Source organism: Mustela nivalis (genome assembly GCF_964662115.1).
Source record: "Mustela nivalis genome assembly, chromosome: 3".
Lineage (NCBI taxonomy): Eukaryota > Metazoa > Chordata > Mammalia > Carnivora > Mustelidae > Mustela > Mustela nivalis.
Window position 1 is genome coordinate 4714296 of NC_139022.1, and position 12798 is coordinate 4727093.

Here is a 12798-nt window from a genome sequence, read left to right on the forward strand (position 1 = left end):
GTCCCCTCTAAGGAGGAGCCCAATGTGGGACTCGATCCCAGGACCCCAAGATCATGCCCTAAACCAAAGTCAGACTCTTAACTGATAGAGCCACCCAGGCACCTCCACATATGTGTGCTTTCCAATGCACCCACATACACACATAGGCTGGCTAAAACACTCAATCCTGATCTCACCCCAGAGACATGATCCCACCAACCAGCTCAGAGCAGAGAAGCAGAAAGGACCAGATCTCTCCCCAGAGACAGGATCCCACCCAACATCTCAGAGCGCAGAGCAGAAAGGACAAAATCTCTCCCCAGAGATAGGATCCCACCCAGCAGTCCAGAGCAGAGGAGCAGAAAGTACCAGATCTCTCCTCAGAGACAGGATTCCACCTACCAGCTCAGAGCAAAAAAGTGTGGAGAGCTCCATAAGGTTCTCATGTCAAGCAGAAGTCTGGATCCAGTAATGACACAGCAGTTGAGGGGACTGCAGCTTCCATATCTCTCTGGGACCAGAGTCATCTGTGCCCCCAACCCAAATGATAAAGAGTAGAGCCAGAGGAGGGCTGCGGGGGCCCAGGACTAAGCAACTCCTTTTAAAGGGGAGGGTTTTGGCAGAGAACCGTTGGACTCTTCAGACTCATGACCCCTCTATGTCTGACCACATAGAAAGCAGCTGCCCCCAAGGGCTCTGCACCTTCAATCCCCCAGTAGAACCCACATCCTTCCCTGCTTGAACAGCTGCAGCAGGAAGTGCCAAGAGCTGACCCGGACAAGAGGCCTTGTCTTCACTGCGCCCAGACTGACTTCACGTTTGCTTTGCAACCATCCTGTCCCCTCTGTTATCTTGTTCGTCGTGTGGTCTGTCTTCTGTCCCGCTCTACGTGCCAAGTCACCCATTGAACGGTCAGTGAGCCTGCTTTGTAACTGTTATTAACTCTCCTTTATGATCAAATACAACTGTCATCGTGGAAAGACTCAGCTAGTGTGAGCACCTTCCCAGCATCCTCATGACAGGCAGAAAGCCTCCATCTCTCCTGAGAATGCTCAGTGGGTTGGGGACAGTGTCCTCAAGAAACCGTGCTGGATATCCACACGTGCAGAGTGGACTGGAAGCTTTCTTACACCGTCCACAAAGATTAACCCAAAAGAGATCAAAGGAGCAAGTGTAAGGTCCCCAGAAGAAAACACAGGGAACATTTCCCCAGGCAGTGGTTCCGGCCACAACTGGACATGACACCCAAGCACAAAGGACAAATCCTGTCAGGAGGGGGTCTCCATGGAATGACAAACTTCTGACTAAGAAGCGAAACCACTGATAAGGTGAAAAGACAGCCCAGAATGAAAAAAAAATATTTGCAAACCACAAAGCTGATACAAAGGGGCAGCAGAGTCGAGGGGCCCAGGGCAGCCAGGCCTCCCCCAAACTGCCCCTTGCCATCTGCCCCAGACCCAGTGCCTCCCAGCCATCCCAGCCTCTGAGTCTCTTCCTCGAACTCTGCTGTTGCCTTCCATCTGCCACGCTCCACCCAGAACCATGTCCCATGACCTTCCGCCCAAAATGAAGCCAGAGTTGCACATGGGCTGCTTCTGGGTCACACTTTAATAGCCACACCAGGGTGTTAAGAGGGACACCCCGTGACCGTGAGATTCACATTGCACGGGACCATGGAAGTCAGTGGTTTAAAAAGGGAAGAAAGTTAGCTCATCTTGTGCAGACACGGCCACATCCCAAAACAGCAGCACATAAATTATGCAGGCAGAAGCTCCTTTCCGCACCCTGAGCAGCTCAGGGTAAGAGAGGTATGCTGCTGAGACCATGGTGCACAGGTGGAGCGCCCCACAGCCTGCACACAGCACGGCACATCCCACAGCCCACCTGTCCTTTCAACCAACACCTGATGGAGGGGTGCAGGCAGCCCAGGGGCAAGGCTCTGGACCATCCTTGTCCCAGGCTGATGGCGAATGCCCCCCAAACCCACAGAGCCGGGGTCTTGTCCACCCTCGTCTGGCAGAAGCTGCAACTCAGCTCAGCCTGGAAGCAGGTACAGGCCTGCTCTCCTCAGCCTCAGGCCATGGGATAGCTCCTGCCCTCCCCTCTCAATGCCTCCCCCCCACCCCCAGCCACAGAGCCACCAGAGAGGACAGCCCAAGCTGGGCATCAGACCCTCTGGGAAGCACAGAGGGCAAGGAGCACTACCCCGATGCCCACAGCCATGGGGGCCCACTACTCTGGGGCCTCCAGAGGGGGGTGCATTAACGGGACCACCATGGGCAGTGGGGGCCAACCAAAGGTGGGGCCCTCCATGACCCCTGGCAGCTCCGGAACCCACAGAAGCCAGGGGACTTCCAGTGCTACTTGGCTGTGGGCCACCAGTCTGGCACGGATGCAGTTAAGGCCACCCGGCCACTCTCAGAGGTCCTGATGTGGAGAGGGCCCTTGATTTTCTCCGACCGCAGCAGGGCCAGGCCCACGTCTCCCTGGCCGGCCCTGTACTTGCCGGCTGCCTGCCCCGACTCAGTGAGCACCAAGGACCCAGGGGTGATGCCACCTGCTGGGAGAGGGCCCAACAGCCGCACCGGGAAGAGCCGCTTGCGGATGACACCCATGTGGTGGGTGCGCGCTGTCAGCTCCTGGCCAATGTAGCAGCCCTTGCTAAAGCTGACACCGTTCATGAAAGCCAGGTTGGACTCCAGGGGCAGGGCCACTCCTGGAGGCAGGTCATGGATACCTTCGGGAACGCCTGTGGAGTGGGAGGGAAGCAGCTCCCTGAGAACTGGGGGCTGGGGGTGGCCCTCCTGAGCCCCGCTGCCCACAGGGCCCACTCTCTGTACCCTATCGTCTGGCACGGGTCGGGGGCTTGGGAGGAGTGACCAGCTAGCGCTGGAGGAGAGGAGCCCTCACCACGGACCTCCCAGGGCAGGAGCCCACCACACCATGAGCCCCGCCGCTCCCTGCGCCCACCGCGTCCCAGTCCCACGCTCATACCGTGCTGGTACCGGTGCCGGTGATAGTCCCGGAGGTCTCCCAGCTGGCCGCCGGACACCAGGGCCAGGCCCTTATCCTGGGTGAGAAGACGCCAGCCCATGCAGCAGGTCCGGGGGTCGCGAGCGAGGATGGTGGTCCTCTCGGCTGGCTCCCGCAGTAGCACAGCCCCGTAGGACTCCACTGGGGTGCAGGGCAGCACCGACCACACGCATAGCTCCGGGCATGGCTCCACAATGACCTTCCGCCGGATCTTGTACAGCCCCAGATGCGTCTGCAGGGCACCCAGCACCGCGCGGTCGCACTCCAGGAGGAACGTGGGCACCTCGCTACAATCACATTCTGGTCTGCTGGCAGAGACAGGGGCTCCTGAAGGCGGGCCGGGTACATGGCCACAGACCTCCGCTGACCGCCCGGGACGGCTGCGCTGTCCTTCCCAACCCAGGGTACTGGCAGAGCTCGTGCGTGCCCAAGGGGCAGATGACGTAAGGGGTGAGACGACATGGGTCGGCCAGGGGTGGGGTGGTGAGCAAGTCCCGGGAATGGGGGGCATGGTACTGTGCGCCCTCACAGTGAGATGGAAAGCCACCAGCAGCCTGACACCCAGGACCTGCCTTCTCTAGCTCCACAGAGGCCACAGGTCTCAGGTGCTGGCACTCAGACTTCAAGAGGGTCAGAAGCTTTGAGGAGCTGGGAGGACAGCACACACATCAGGGACAAGGGGGTGTGTGGTTAAGGCCACTCTCTCCCTGTGCTCACCCCCTGCCACCCCCTCCACCCCCACTTCCCCCAGGTGAACTCTGGAGGGCCCAGGAATACCCTAACCCCCACTCTGGGCAGCCATGCCCCCCGAAGGGACCCTGGAACCCCATGACCAGTGTGGGAACCAGGTGGGATAGTTGGGGTGCTTATGGGCAGATGAGCCCAGAGGAGAGCCTACCGCAGGGGACCTTAGGGCAGATGACTCGACCCAAGTACCTAGTTGGGATCCTGGTTGTAGAGAATGATGAAACAAGGACATACAGCCCCGTGGAAACTAAGACAGGGAGTGGGTAAGACCATCCAGGAGTGTGTGTGAGAGAGGCCATCGACTAGTACAGACCCCACTAGCTGATGTCCTGGCCCCTCCCCGAGACCCCACCAGCTGATGTCCCAGACCCCTCTCCCAGACCCCACCAGCTGATGTCCTGGCCCCTCCCCGAGACCCCACCAGCTAATGTTCCAGACCCCTCCCCTAGACCCCACCAGCTGATGTCCCAGACCCCTCTCCCAGACCCCACCAGCTGATGTCCTAGATCCCTCCCCCAGACCTCACCAGCTGATGTCCTGGCCCCTCCCCGACCCCACCAGCTGATGTCCTGGCCCCTCCCCGAGACCCCACCAGCTAATGTTCCAGACCCCTCCCCTAGACCCCACCAGCTGATGTCCCAGACCCCCCAAACCCCACCAGCTGATGTCCCAGACCCCTCTCCCAGACCCCACCAGCTGATGTCCTAGATCCCTCCCCCAGACCTCACCAGCTGGACAGGTCCCCCCCAGACCCCAGACAGGACAGTGTTAAGTGCTGCCCTGGAGAAACCAGTCACCCTCAGAGGAAGGAGCTGCAGGGGCTGGCTTGCTGCCCCACCTCTAGGGACTCAGCCTACAATGTACACCTTGTCTAACCTCATCCCCATAAGCAGGAGCCACGGGTCCACAGTGATACGGGTGGACTGAGCCAAAGGGAATCAAGGTGTGCGAGCCCAATTCCACACCACTTCCTTTGTTTGACTCTGCTGAGATGACCACACCTCAGAGAGGTGGGGAGGAGCGGCTGGCCAAGTTCCTGGGGCTGAGAAGGGCAGGTGTGCTGCACAGGGGGAGGAGGGGACCCCGTGGTGACAGAAGATAACACGGGCCCACACGTATTACCAAGTCACAGACACTGCACACACGCAGACGCACACGCAAGCACATGGAGCCTGGACGAACCTGCATGCACTCTGCAGTGACCCATGTCCCACCCAATCGTCACCCCAGATCACAGGAGGCAACACAATGCGTGTGGAACTGGGGGAAGGGTACTGGGGTCATGGGCACACGTCCTTCCACACTTGTCCATGCCCACAGCACGGCACACCATGGAGAGTGAACCCCCGCGGAAAGGAGGTCTCCAGCTGATGGAGCGTCAATGCGGGTCCATCAGCTGGGGGGGCAACGCGGACCCAAGGATGGCTACATGCCTACAGGAGGCCCCCCCCTCCCCTCCAACCTAGGGGAGCCAAAAACTGCTCCAAAAAGTAAAGTCCACTTCAAATGGAAAACACCAGAGCCACCCCTGAGACAAGGTGCTGTCTCCAGGAAGCCAGAACAAGGAGCCCTGCGGAAGGAACAAGGCCACTGACATCAAAAATTCCAGAGAGCACCAAGCAGAGGGGCGCTGGGCTCCCAGGGAAGTGGCCCTCTCCCCGGGACAGACCCCTGAGAGAGACGCAGGTAGGTAGCAGGGGACCGAACAAGAGGGCTAGCTGGGACAAATGCACCTGGCTCCTCACCTCCTCCCTTGGAAAAAGGCCACCAACTCTGGGGCCATCCCCCGGCAGCACTGCAAACCTCCCACCACTGCTTTCCCAAGCAGGGCTAAGCCCAAGTAGTCACTCTGAAGGTGCGCTCCTGGAGACCCAAGTGCGAGCAGCCGGCCCGCCCCTGGGTGCCAGTTCTGACAGCCTCCCACCGATGCCCCTCCAGCCCTCAGTTAGGCCTCCCCCGCGGGAGGAGGGCCTCCCGCCCCAGGTGTGCTTCCCCCGGGTGCCCCCTCCCACCCTCAGGTGCCCTCCCGCCTTCAGGTGCGCTCCCCACCCCGCGGGAGCCTCTCCCACCCTCAAGTGCCTCTCTCACCCTCAGGAGTCCTCCCCCCGGACGCCGCCCCACTCTCAGGTGGCCTCCCCCCAAGGGACCCCTCCCACCCGCAGGTGTGCTCCCCCGGGGACCCTTCCCACCCTCAGGGGTACTCACCCCCCCCCGGACTACCCTCCCACCCGCAGGTGTACTCCCCCAACGCCCCTCAGGTAGCCTCCCCTCCGGCATCCCTCCCACCGCAGGTGTCTGCCCCTGGATGCCCTCCACGCCCCCCGTGCCCCGCTCCGGGCGGCTTTCCCCGGCCTCCGGGAGCCCCCGCCTAGATGCCCGGCTTAGGGACACTCCTAGACCTGCACCCTCCCGGAGCAGCCGGTCCCTCTGTGGGACGACCCCCGCCGGCGCCGCTGCTGCGCTCACCGGTACACGAGGACGTCGTAGAGCGTGCGGCCCTGGACGTTGAGGAAGTGGGCGTAGCCCGCCCGCGCTGGGGGAGGGGTCGCGCCGTCCGCAGGACCCGGAAGCGGCAGTTCATTGGTCAGCAGCCCCAGGAGGAAAGGCGCGGAGTCGGGCCCGCGCACGCGCAGCAAGGAGCGCTCGCCTAGCGGGAAGCAGGCCCAAGCAGCGCCGTCCGTGGGGTCGTCGCCGTGACGGCCCAAGCCGTGGACCAGGCGACGCCTCGGGGTCGCGCGCAGCCGCCATTGCCAGGCCGGGCCGCTGCGTCCCGGAACCGCGCCCCGAAGCAGGGCCGCAGCCGCCATCTTGGGAAGGAGTGAGGCGGCGTGACGGGGCGGCCGGGGCGGCCGGGTGGGTGGGCGCCACAGCGGCCCCTGGCGGCGGGCGGGTGGACGCGGGGAAAGGGGCTGAGCGGGGCGAGGCTTGTGCCGGGGAGAAGCGGAGACAAAGCGTGTGGAGCGAGACTTGCGTCTGAGGGCGGGGCGGAGCGTGCGGGGCGGGACCTGTGCCTGGGGCGGGACGTGCGGGGCGGGACTTCTGTGTGGGGAGGGACCTGTGTGGGGCGTGGTGGGGCGTGTGGGGCGGTATATGTGTCTGGGGCGGGGCGCGTGGGGCCGGACCTGTGTCTGGGGTGGGGCGTGCATGTGTGGGTCTGTGCCGGAGAGGAGCACGGACGGGGCGGGGCTTGTGTCTGGTTGCGGGGCCTGGATGGGGCGTGGGGGCGGTACTTGGGTCTGGGGGCAGGGCGGAGCGTGCGCCGTGGGACTCGTGTCTGCGGGCAGGGTTTCTGCCAGGTAGGGGCGGGAACGGAGCGCGTGAGGCGGGACTTGTTGCGGGGGGCGGGGCTTGCGTCTGGCCGCGGGGACGGAGCGGGTGGGGCAGGGCCTGGAGCTGTCCGTCAGCGTTCCGCCCCACCCCCTGGCTGCTCCGGGTCGGGGCACCTGCGCTGATTCCCGCACTACCCCTGCTGTGGGAGCAGAGTCCCCGCTGGCGTTACCGTGGGGAGCCATCCCCATCCTTTCATACAGACACCGTCAGCCCCGTGGAGCGCATTCACGTGGTGGGCAGCCAAAACTGGTGACCTTCCTGCCCGCGGCCAGCCCTGGAAACCCCCACTCCCTCCCCGGTCGGGGAACCAGACTCGCGGACAGAATCATGCCGTGTGCGTGCTTCTGTGACTGGCTGGCGCCGTGAGCGTGTCAGGTGCTCCTCCTAAAGGGTGGGTAGGGTTCTGTTGTGTGGACATAGCGCCGTTTTTGCAGCCGTTTCCTCATGGTGGACATTTTGTCGCTCCACTCCTTGGCTGTGGTGAATGTTGCTCCCACGTGTGTGCGCATCTCTTGGAGACCCTGGTCGCAGCCCCTGGGGTGTGGTGTGCAGGAACCACGCTGCTGGGGTCCTCTGGTCTTGCTCTGTCCTTCCCCTCTGACTTTTAGGGTCAATGTGTGCTTGGGGGGAGGGCGCCACACACCAGCTGGGGGGCCCTCAGCTCTGACCCGGTCCACACGCAGTCAGGGTCGGACCCATGTGGGTCTGCGTCATGACCCCGCGGAGTCAGCATCACGACCCCCACGGAGTCCTCGTCACGCCCCACCTCGTGGAGTCAGCATCACACCCACGCGGAGTCAGCATCCCGCCCCCCGTGGAGTCCACCCCCCCCCCAGCGGGGTCCCCGTCACCCCCCACCCGACGCGGAGTCTCCGTCACGCCCACGTAGAGGGAGACCGCTTCATCCCGCACGCGGTCACACTTCAGGCCCACACACCACCGCACCGCAGACCCCAATCACAAGTCTTGGGCCCCCACGCACTCTGACCCTCGCGACAGAACCGAGGTCCCCACGGTCCCTCGGCGGGTTCCATGCACGTGCGGAGCGGCTCACGGGGTTCAGGGAAACATTCTTCTTCCTGCATTAACCCGTTTATTGTGGTAAGACTCGACTCACAAGTAGCCAATGGAGGACAGACTGGGGGCAAGGCCCTGGGGCAGGGGCCTGGGGCTTCCCGGTCCTTTGGTCCTTACCGGTGTCCCTCTCCCTACATCTGACCTGGTCTCCAGAAGTTCTCAAGCCTGGCCTTGTGGGGTTTATGGGGGCTTTGTCCATGGGCCCAATGGATTCAGTTCTAGGCTGTTGGTGGGGGGTGATGGATCCCACCTCTGGCTCTCTCCCCCCTCCCTAGGTTAGGGGGTGGGACTGACACTTCACACCTTGGGGTCAAGGTTTGGTCCCCTGGCCACCAGCCCCCACCCTGAGGGGCTTCCCAAAATCACCTCATTATGCAACAGAAGCTGCCTTCATGGTTCTCAGCACTGAGAACTCCAAGGATTTTAGGGCCTCTGTGCCGGGAACCTGGGCCATGCTTCTTGTTAGTAATCCCACTGTCACTGGTGTATAGAGCCCAAGTGGCATTGCCAGGTTGTATGGTGATTCCGTGTCTAACTTTTCAAGGACTCACCACACCATTCCCTCCATGTGTCAGTTATCAGTTACCTGTGTAACAGGTGCCGCAGACTGGGGCCTAACAACTCCCGTCTCCAGACGCAGACTTCCGGGTCTCCAGCGTCCCAGAACAGGGTACGTTTCTGGTGAGGTCCCTCTCCGTGGCACGCAGGCAGTGCATTCTTGTCTTTGGTGTCCCTTCTCCTGTGTTCCACTTCCCCGACCTCCACCACCTCTCTGACCTCATGGAACCCTGACTCCCTCCCCGGGGCCCATCTCCGGACAGTCCCATGGGGAGGTTAGAGATTCTGCACGAGGATGCTGGCAGCGCATATCTGTACCCAGGCAGAGCTTTGGAACTCCATTTCCCCCATCAGCCGCTGTCTCTGGACCATGCTCCCCTTTGTGGTGTGCTCTGAGACACAGCCCTGTCTCTGAGTCCCACCTGCACTCCCCAGAACCACAGCCAGGGTAGCCACAAATTCCCACAGGCCCTCCCTACCCTTCAGGCAGCCTGTGCTCGCTGCCCCCTGCCCCTCCACTCCTGGTCCACCTGAGTGAGCCCCTGTAACAGCGCTGTGGGCATGTACGGCCTGGCCCTTCTGTGTGGTGCCATCTGACCTCACCTGACCTGCCATACCACCCATGGGTCACTGCAAACCCATGTGTGCGCTCCAGACCCACATCCTGCCAAACACCTCCCCCCCAGCTCCCCAGGGCCCCGCGTTCCATGTTATCACATGGCCTCCCCTCCCCACACCTGCATCCAGCAGGTGGAGCTGCCATGTGTCACCAGGCCCCCCTGCAGCGTGTCCCCTGGGGTTAGCCGGAAGGTGTCCTCAGGACTGAATGCTGAGGGCACCCCTTGGGGAAAACTCTGGCTGGTGCAGCCACGTGCACCCTGATCTCCCCCCCCATGAAGGGGCTGTGGCCTTCTACCTGTGGTCTAAACACTGGCCACAGACGCCAGGCTGACCCCCGCCCCAGCCTGCTTCTGAGGCGCTGGAGAACCCGCTGATTGGTCTGGTTTCCTATGTCAGGACACTCATCCCCAGGGCCCAGACAACACAGGTGCCTCACACCAGCCGCCACCCAGGCCATCTCCACAGGAAGGGCTTGTTGGCACACAGTCCCCACACCTCAGGACAGCCTTACCCGGGGCCCTGCACCCGCCCATCCCTCGGCATATCCAGCTACCCCGGCACTCCCCAACCCTCCTCGAGGCCATGCTGCCCCAAACCTGAGAGGTGCCTGGTCCTTCTGGGCTGGTGGGCATGCTAGGGGCACAGAGAAGCCCCCTCAGGGCCTCCCAGGCTCTTGGTGTCCCTCCTGGCTGGCATTCTGGCTGTGATCTGCCAGTCCTGGTATGCGACTCCCCTGGCTGCTTGCCCTTGGTGGAGAAGGTCTTCCTCTGCCGGCCTGGCATTCCACAGGTGACCCGGCACCCCCCTACCAGCCCAGGAGGACCAGGGAGGAAGCAGCCAGGACGACACAGACTGGGGGTCACGTTCCTCCAGCCTCACCTCAGCCTGGCCCGCAGCCAGCGGAGGAATGTGCTTCCCACCAGCCCTGCTACAGGGCTGGCCAGTAGCCGCCCAGGCACCACCCGGAACCGTCCCTGACCTTCCCACTGGGCAGTAAGCCGATCCTGCTTGGCACTGTTCAGCACAGCAGCTGCCTCCAGCAGGACTGGGGACATGCACGTTGCTCAGATGAAGTCTGATGAAACCTTCGGGTCTCCCCCAAGCCACTGAAGGGCCTGGAGCTACACATGGCCAGTGGCTGCCTCCGCCTGCCAGCTAATCCAGGTCTCCCACTCCAGAAAGTCCTCTCTGGTCCTCAGGCCACCCCACCAGCAGGGCTCCCCGCACATGGGTTGCCCCCCCGGCCTCATTGGAGGTGGAAGGGCAGGGGCTGGGGCCCGTTGGGCCATGGAGGCTCCCAGGGAACCCCACTCATCAGCCTGGGTCCAGCAGCTGGATCCGTGGGCCATCGCCCCCCTCTGAGGCCATGAGCCCGGGAGGGGTCAGGAGCCGGGAAACGGGCAGGCATGGGGGTTTTGGACCCTACGTCCCAGCCACTACTGGACCAGGGGTGGTTTCCTGTTATTCTCTCCTCATGTTCTCCTCCCTTCCCAAAGGCGGGGAGGAAGCAGCCCCCATTCTGGGAGCGTCCAAGCAGCCCCTCCCCACCTCCCTCCACAGTCTCCCCAAGCAGCTGGTGAGTTGGCTCTGGCCATGGAAATAGATAACAGTCAGACAAGAAGGCCATCCCGTCCGATCCTGCCCTGGCCACGCCCTTCCCCACCAGCCTGGCCTGGGGACCCACTCTCCCATCTGGCCATGAGGAGGGCCAGAAGGCCTGGGCTCTTCCTCCAGCCTGCGGCATGCTCCAGAAGATGGAGGGTCCATAAGGGGCTGCTCTGCACCCCAGTTCCAGTCCTCCATCCTCGTGGCCATCCCAGGTGCATGAGGAAACCAAGGCACTCACACGGAGGTGTTTTTTCAAGTGCCAGGCAGGCTGCTGAGGTCGGTTTTCACCTCTGGGAATTCACATCCTGGAGAGCCTCGGTGCCTCGTCCCGTAGGGCAGTGGTTCAAGTGTCAGATCGGGGCTGTGTCCACCTCATGAGGGACCCTGCAGGCCCAGGGCAGCCTGTGACGTCCATGGGGAGTGTGTGTGGAAACAGAACCAAGGTCATCATTGTGCTGAGGTCGCAAAACTGATGGGTCCCTAGGATGGGATAGGATGGGATGGGATGTGTAGTAGCTGGGACTGTCCAGAGAAACAGAACCAGTAGGATATGTATATATAGAGAGAGGCTTAGCTTAAGAAATTGGCTCGTGTGATTATGGGGCTAAGGAGTCTGAAATCTTCAGGGCAGGCAGGATCCCAGGAGAGATGGGGTGTAGTTCCATTCTGATTCTGTATCTGAAGATGGGAGACTGATGTCCCAGCTCAAACACTCTAGCAAAGTGAGTTCCCTCTGACTCCCCGTTTTGGGTCTACTCTGCCTTCACCTGATTGGGTCAGGCCCACCCAGACTGGGGAGAGCATCTACTCTACTCAGTCTGCAAGTTAGTGTGAATTTCATGCCACATCACCTCAAAGACACTCCCAGAACCATGCTCATTCTAGCCACCAGCCGGTAAGGCTGACACAAATATAACTCTCAGACTGACCAGGAACCTTGGCCTTGCTCACCAGACCATCACCTGATTGGATGAGGCTCACCCACATTGGGAACAGCAGTCTGCTTTACCAAAGGGTGCTGACCGTCAGTGTTAATCTCATCTACAAACACACCCTCACTGTGGCAGTTAGGCCAGTGTTGGTACAAATCACTGGGTATTGACACTCAGCCTCCCCCCATATCTGACTTCTGTATTCAGGCACACACAGCAAACCTGTTTCCCCAGCAGCCCCTTGGCAGGTCCTCTTCCTGTTACACAAACTGCCTCAAAGTGCATCTAGAACAATTAAGAATGGGGTTGGGGGAGGGCGATAGAGATACAGTCACAGGACAGGACACACCCTAGAGGTGATTTACAGAGAGATGTCACAGAGGGTTTAGGAAAGGCCCTCAAGCAACCACCAAGTCCCCAAGAGCAGTCCCCATCCTGGGCAAGGCTGATGACCCAGGCTTGCAGGAACCATGTGGCTGATGGCATTCTCCAATGGCCACAATCCAATTTCCCATCCCATGTGTGCTTGTTAACAGGTTGACCCAACCAGAAGGGTCCTGTTTGCTCCTGGATCTCGCAAGCCTGTAGGTGCAGTGGAAATGGTGTCAGTCCTGGGCTGGTGACAAGAGTCATTGGCCTTTGCCAGGTCCTCTGGAGACCCCGTGCTGGGAGGAGGCCTAGGCCACACAGCAGCCCCACTGCAGAGACCAGCTTTCCCCAGGCTCGACCATGCCAGCAGCACACCAGATCAGGGGCATTCGGCCCCCATGAGACCTCCTCTTCCACAGAGGGGACATGTGTCTTTGCTCTGATTCTGAACTGGCTGGGCTCTCTAGGACTTCCTGAGGTGGGGCTCCCCTGGGGGACTCAGCATGTCCCGAGCATCAGAAGCAGGCTGACCCGGGTCTAGGTG

The 12798-nt window shown here is 61.6% G+C and overlaps 1 protein-coding gene across 4 annotated transcripts; it reads right to left on the reverse strand.

Moving 5' to 3' along the window:
• Positions 1-1569: 1569 nt before the first annotated feature.
• On the reverse strand, positions 1570-6729 carry IBA57 (iron-sulfur cluster assembly factor IBA57). 4 transcript variants are annotated; one of them, XM_082724005.1, is made up of 4 exons: positions 6159-6217; positions 3949-4006; positions 2974-3317; positions 1570-2728 (listed from the first exon to the last, which is right to left on the reverse strand). In XM_082724005.1, exons 3-4 carry the CDS (start codon positions 3071-3073, stop codon positions 2340-2342), a joined length of 489 nt encoding a protein of 162 aa, XP_082580131.1. In that variant the 5' UTR covers positions 3074-3317; positions 3949-4006; positions 6159-6217; the 3' UTR covers positions 1570-2339. The 4 variants fall into 4 exon arrangements, with proteins under 4 accessions (XP_082580131.1, XP_082580130.1, XP_082580129.1 ...); XM_082724004.1 differs by lacking the exon at positions 6159-6217 and adding an exon at positions 4286-5745 and having other exon boundaries at positions 3949-4157; XM_082724003.1 differs by lacking the exons at positions 3949-4006; positions 6159-6217 and adding an exon at positions 6226-6729.
• Between the last annotated feature and the right edge of the window lie 6069 nt (positions 6730-12798).